Raw genomic sequence first — 6,764 nt, 5'->3', positions numbered from 1 at the left:
GCAAGGGCTCGCAAATCAGGGTTCAGGGAAGCCCAGAGACATCCATTAATAGCAGGCCCAGGTGAGCGCGCGGCAAGAGAGCGTACCCACCAGCCCAAGCGCCTGAGCCGCCGTTACGTAACCGGCCGCGAGAGGCTCCGGAGAGCCGGAAGCCCCGCCCTGCCCCAGGCCCCGCCCCTGCCCTAACCCGCTGGTTAGGTGTCGTGCGCAACCCTCCGGAAGATTCCGCCCTTTTCACCATCTAAGGATATGATTTTTTTTAAGAGTTGCTGACGCCATTGCGTAGGACTGGGCCCTAAAACCGTGATCTAGGAGCGCCTCTCTCAGTCGTTACTTCCGCTCTTCAAGATAGCTGCAGGGGTCTTCCCCATTTTTCTCAGTAGGCGGCGGCGGCGGTTTGAGATGTTCGGCCTCAAGAGAAACGCAGTGATCGGACTCAACCTCTACTGTGGGGGGGCCGGATTGGGACCGGATAGCGGCAGCGGCGCCTCCGCTCCGGGAAGGCGGCTTTTGGCTGCAGGAAAGGAGGCCACGGCCGGGCGAGAGGTAGGGGGAGGGGAAGCCGGCGAGGTGATTGGCGGAAGCGCCGGCCCGAGCCCCCCGGCCACTCTCGCGCCCGACGCCCGGAGGGTCGCGCGGCCCTCGCCCATTGGCGCCGAGGGCCCCGACGTCACCGCGACCCGCGCCAGGCTGCTGTTCTTCGCGCCCACCCGCCGCGCCTCGCCGCCCGAAGAGATGGAATCCTCGGTCTCCGACGCCATCATGTCGCCCGAAGAGGAGCTGGACGGGTGCGAGCCGGAGCCTCTAGGGAAGCGGCCGTCCGTCCTGCCTTTGCTGGAATTGGTCGGCGAGGCCAGTAACAGCCCGGGCAAGGACGGCTCACTCCCCTCGACGCCGCCCCCAGCAGAGGAGGAGGAGGACGAGTTGTACCGGCAGTCCCTGGAGATTATCTCTCGATACCTCCGGGAGCAGGCAACCGGCACCAAGGACGCGAAGCCACTGGGCGGGTCTGGGGCCGCCAGCCGGAAAGCGTTAGAGACCCTGCGACGGGTCGGGGACGGTGTGCAACGGAACCACGAGACGGCCTTCCAAGGTAAGGGGGTTATTCGCGAAGGCCGCGCTGCCTTTTTTCAGCTCTCTGGACTCACCCACCTTTGCTGGGTGGAAACCGAAACGAGTCAGTGTTGAAACGACTCTCATCCTATTTCTGAAACCAGAATATTCTGGCCGTGAGTCATTGTTTCCACCCACTTGGTTCTTTTGGAAATGGCAGCTCTGCTCAAAGCCCGGAAAGGGTGGGATGTCAATTTTCAAGTGGGATCAGCCTGAGTTCTATAGAGCCCGAATAGCGATTTCCCCCGCCGTGGGTGGGCAGGCGAATCGTGCCCTGGTTTAGACAAAGAGGCCGTGAAAACCTGCATGCTTTTCTTCCTCTCAGGCATGCTTCGGAAACTGGACATCAAAAACGAAGACGATGTCAAATCTTTGTCTCGAGTGATGGTCCATGTTTTCAGTGACGGAGTAACAAACTGGGGCAGGATTGTGACTCTCATTTCTTTTGGTGCCTTTGTGGCCAAACACTTGAAGAGTATAAACCAAGAAAGCTGCATCGAACCATTAGCAGAAAGCATCACAGATGTTCTCGTAAGGACAAAACGAGACTGGCTAGTCAAACAAAGAGGCTGGGTAAGTTTGCTTTAAGGTTGAGGAGGGGACTTGGAGTGGAAATGAAATGGAGGATTTTATAGAGAAAGAGGGGATAGCTAAAGGTTTTTAAGATGCACAACTTGGTTTTCAAGGCTCTAACTTTGGACCTCTGGTTGCTTGATGTTGATTTAAGTAGTTGGGCCTTAGAGATGGTATGACTGTCTTGAATTGTTGTATCAAAAATCCTGGGTTTGGGGCTTCCCTGGTGGCGCAGTGGTTGAGAGTCCGCCTGCCGATGCAGGGGCCGCGGGTTCGTGCCCCGGTCCGGGAAGATCCACATGCCACGGAGCGGCTGGGCCCGTGAGCCATGGCCGCTGAGCCTGCGCGTCTGGAGCCTGTGCTGCGCAACGGGAGAGGCCACAACAGTGAGAGGCCCGTGTGCTGCAAAAAAAAAAAAAAAAAAATCTTGGTTTTCTGTAAGCTGTTTTACTGGTTAAGAAATAAGAATCACCTGGGCGTGATAGCAAATACATTTTTGAGCGTGCCCCACCTCCCTTTTAATTGCATAATGTGTCTCCTTTGCAGTTTGGGGATAAATAATAATTGGTTCGTCATTGCGTTTGGGGGGGGGGGAACCTTAGATATTTTAATTCATCTTTTCTTTGTAAATAGTGTTTTTAAGCCAGTGGAAGCCCATACTTGAAACTGTGCTTTTTGTTTGTTTTCTAGGATGGGTTTGTGGACTTCTTCCATGTAGAGGACCTAGAAGGCGGCATCAGAAATGTGCTGCTGGCTTTTGCAGGTGTTGCCGGAGTAGGAGCTGGTTTGGCGTATCTAATAAGATAGCCTTTTAAGTGCAATAATTGACTCTTAACCAACTCCAGCCACCAAAACCACATACGCCTGCTGTGAAATCAGATGTATTTATGAAGTTGGACTTCAAGCTGTGCAGGCCATAACCTCCAGGAGTTCTACTCCAGCAACGGAGAAAAGCAAGCGGCAGGAGGCTTATGGCTAACAGGAATAAATACATGGGAAAAGTAGTCCCTCTTGAAGAGTCACTGTCTGAAAGAAGCAGAATTCTGTTTCAGCAACAGGCAAACTTTGGGAGGCCACGGAGGAGGACTTTTAGATTTAGTGAAGACGGTAGGGTGGAGAGACTTTAATTACCTTGCCTAGAACAGGAAAGTGGCCAGTAGCCAGGCTAGTCATAGAGTTCATTAAATATGCTCACTGAATCCATTAACTTCTATAGTGTTAAAATAGAAGCACTAACAATGCCAGCGTCATGTGTAAAATGGATTTTAAGCTACAAGTAATAGAACCTATGACTAGAAGCCTCAACACTGTACAACAGAGTGTGAAGGGAAGCTTTATCCTCTGTAATTAGCTTTCCTAGATGTGCTTCTTGAATAGAAAGTCCAATGCTCAGGATGTTTATACCTGTTCTACTTTGGCTTGGTTTGAGTGATTCCTAGTTTATTAGCCTAGTGTCATGGCCAAGAATACTTGACTTAAGGCTCAATTACAAATCTGGAATATCCTGTTTTTAAGACAAAAACTTGTAATCGTCTGTAAAAATTGTATATATTTTTACAGAACATCTGTTTGAAATGTAAAGGGAGAAAAGTCTGAAATTACATTAGTTTTTTCATACCCTTTTGAAATTTACAACTTCTGTAGTTAGGAACCTGTTTCTTATAGCTTTTTCTATTCTAAATTTTGTGCTAGTCAGTTCTAGATTGTATACAGAACCAACTGATGTAATTGTATGCAACCTGGTTGTAGTACAACAATTCTGATTCATAACTATGCAGGCTTTAATTTTCCTATCTGATTTTGGTAAGTATTTCTTAAATACCTGTTTGGGGGTTTTTTGTTTTTTTTTTTTAACCTGGGGCTGAGAAATTGAGGAATGGAAATTAATCCTTTCACTTTGTTACATGTGGGTTTTCAATAATTGAGTCAAGGTTTTAAGGATTTATTGGGGGGGCGGGGCACACAGGCTGATGACTTAGAAATAATGGGCTCTGATTGGGCAACTACTCATTTGAGTTCCTTCCATTTGTCTTAATTTAACCGGTGAAATTTTAACTGAGTTCATGAGCTCATCTTCAAAGCTTTTGCTGAAAGATTTTCAGCTGTTCCAAATGGGACTTATTAGGAGTATGTATAAAAAGAGCACATCGGGTGGATGAGAGACATTTGATCCCTTGTTAATAAATTGTACAATGATGGCTTGGAAAAGCAGGCTATAGTCTAACCATGGTGCTATTACTAGGCTTGCTTGTTAAACACAGGTCTAAGCCTAGTGAGTTAATAAAACGAATAATTTCATTTCTATTAATGATTCTCAAACTTTGTTCCAGATTTTTGCATTGGCATCTCTATGGACTTCAGACTTGATGTTTTATCAAACTTACTGTTTATTTCCTATCCTTCCTTGAAATATTTGCTGCTTGTTCGGCTCCCTCTACAGATATTTATAGTTCCTACAAATTTACCTTGCCATCCCTGAACTCTTACTAGCCCTTTTAGTTTTTGGCACTAGGAACCTAAGTGACCGCCCAAGGAGTCCACAGACCTTCATCCTTCTTGAATTTTATCCTTAGGAGGTGGCAGTACAATGGGTGCTGACAGTAACAGTGACGAGGTGAGAAGAGTCCCTTTTCCTTGGACTAGTATCTTATTGGTTGTTGCTTAATCCTGTCTTTGGGGAGAAATTTTCAAAATCCCCTTAGGGATTTTCAGAGGAGGGGATGATATCTTAGGTGACTTTCTCTAGGTTCTTTTGCATTTGAATATGCTCACTTAAAATTATAGAAATTGATGGGCTCTGTTAAACCTCAGAGTTATATAAAAGCTACTAGTAAACTGGAGAAAACTTTTATAGTGGAACCAGGGTCATTTTGAAACCTTTAGCTTCTGAATGTGACCTTTAGTATGTGGACTCCAGACAAAAATAGGCATGAATAAAATGACTAAGAATGTAATTAGGGAACAATTGCCCTGCCCGCCCATCTCCAAGCCTTAAGGTCATCTAGCTAGAGCTATTTTTATCTGTGTATTTATCATTCTTGATCATAAACCACTTATTTATATCATGTCTATCTCTAAGGACCTAAAAGCACTTTATATAGTTAATTAATCTTAAGATCTAGTTAAGGTGACTAAAAAGGCCTGTCTCCCCATAACCAGTTATGGAAATAAGCACAGAGCTGTAGCTTGATGGAGTTTAGGGGCCCCACTTCCCAATTTACTAGGTGTGACTGCTGAAATGTAGATGAGAATCTTCAGTTGCTATTTTGGGTCAGAGGCTGTGAGGGCTTAGGGAGCCCAAGTGCTTCGGGGCAGGGTGGGTGATTCTGTAGGGAGAAGAGGCACATGTTTTAAGTGCTGACTAGCTGCATAGTTCAGGCAAATCTTCCAAAATAGAAAGAGAGGGGCTGCCTGGAAAGATGGCTCTCTCAGCAACTTCTGTCTGTCTGATGCTTCTCTCAGGGAAAACCCTGCAGTCCTCTAGTGTCGTCTATGTACATTCTGTTGGGGGTGAACATCTTGGTTCTGGTTAAAACAGCTAATGCTGTTGACATCTGTGCCAGGAAGGGTTAGGACCAACTACAAACTAATGTGGGCTGTAAAACGTAGTGTGTTTCCCTAACTTCCTGTTTTTCCTGAGACGAAAATAATAAATCTTTTATTCAAATGCAAGGTGTGGTACGGGTGTTTTCTAATCAATGCCTGTTTTCCTTCCCCCTCTTAGGCAAGCATCTGAGGGAAGTTAGCTGAACAAACAGGTATAGGTGAATTAACCAGCAAAAGCCCCATAAAACTGATTTGCCTTAGAGCAAAGGTCAGTTCCATTCAGAATAACCCCTTCTTTCATTCAAATTAGAGCTGTTGGGCTTTTTTTAAAATATTTTTTTGGCCACGCCACACGGCATGTGGGATCTTAGTTCCCTGACCAGGAATCAAACCTGCACCCCCTGCATTGGAAGCGCAGTCTTCACCACTGGACCAGCAGGGAAGTCCCGGGCTTTTAATTACATGTATTACTGTTGTACTTTGTAGTAGTTCAAAAGTACAGCAGTATATTTTAATACAAAAATCATAATCCCCATCCCCATTTCTTTTAGTCACCAAATGTTGGTATAACTTGGGGGTGAGAGGGTTCACTACAACAGTTATTGTATCTCCCTATCTCACTCAACCTTTTGAGGTGAGTAAGGGAGCTAGAAGAATTAACACCCAAAGTTAAGTTTCCATAAGGTTGTTGGTACTAATCTTTAAGTGCCTTTCCCCTTTCCTCCCAAAAAGGAGGTGAGAATAAGCAAGTCAATTTCAGAAGCCCTATCCTGTCTTTATTTTCAGCTACCTTGAAAGGGAGGGGAATCACCATGGAAATGTGCAAATATGAGGTTTGCATATTGGTTTTAAGCCCTGAGCACCAAATGCTAATCATGCAAACAGGATTCTGCGCTTTTCCCCCTTCAGGTTTTGTGCATTTCTGTTTGGCAGCCCCTCTTTTTCTGGAGCCTAACTACCAGAAGATGGCAGTTTTTTCTCATTACAAAGAAAGCTGTTTTGTACAAATGAACTCCCGAACGGGTGTGGAGGGAGAGTAGCACAGGACAGGAGCGCCCAAATCGTGGTCAGAGTCAAGTTCTGCTGTGCAAATACTATTGCTCCCATTGCTCTGTTGTGATGTGAAGCTATTTCTGTGGCAATATTCCTCAGTTTAACACCTTAAAAACTTGGGTCAAATGGTAACCAGTAACATGAGTCACTGAGGGAGTCAAAATAATCAACACTTCCCCTCATTTGACACAACCAGACTTTTTCTTTCAGTTCCTGTTTTGCTACTTTAGTGCTAGCTCTTGCTTCAGACTGTTTCAGAACATTTTTCTTAAAGCAGTTGTGACAGCTGGAGGGTTTTACCAAAGTTAAAGTGAAATAATTTGTACAACTGGTGTGTAGCACGGCTCCAGCCAGATGCCCAGAGCACAGGCCATTAATTCCTGGAGTTCAAGATGATCAGCTGAGTCTGTCTTAATTTATCCTAGTTCTTTTTGGCCCCACTTTTTCAATGATTACAGAGCTTTGTCTTCTGGAACCCT

The 6,764-nt window shown here is 45.8% G+C and overlaps 1 protein-coding gene across 2 annotated transcripts; it reads left to right on the top strand.

Moving 5' to 3' along the window:
• Window positions 1-275: 275 nt before the first annotated feature.
• Window positions 276-5,358, top strand: MCL1 (MCL1 apoptosis regulator, BCL2 family member). Of its 2 annotated transcripts, XM_067727662.1 has the most exons (3): window positions 291-1,093; window positions 1,439-1,686; window positions 2,377-5,358. In XM_067727662.1, the coding sequence occupies exons 1-3, from the start codon at window positions 403-405 to the stop codon at window positions 2,491-2,493; spliced, it is 1,056 nt and encodes a 351-aa protein (XP_067583763.1). In that variant the 5' UTR covers window positions 291-402; the 3' UTR covers window positions 2,494-5,358. The 2 variants fall into 2 exon arrangements, with proteins under 2 accessions (XP_067583764.1, XP_067583763.1); XM_067727663.1 differs by lacking the exon at window positions 1,439-1,686 and having other exon boundaries at window positions 276-1,093.
• Window positions 5,359-6,764: the final 1,406 nt, after the last annotated feature.

This window comes from Pseudorca crassidens, chromosome 2 (genome assembly GCF_039906515.1).
Source record: "Pseudorca crassidens isolate mPseCra1 chromosome 2, mPseCra1.hap1, whole genome shotgun sequence".
NCBI lineage: Eukaryota > Metazoa > Chordata > Mammalia > Artiodactyla > Delphinidae > Pseudorca > Pseudorca crassidens.
The sequence above is the reverse complement of the archived record's forward strand: the minus strand, read 5'-3'. Positions and strand labels throughout refer to the sequence as shown.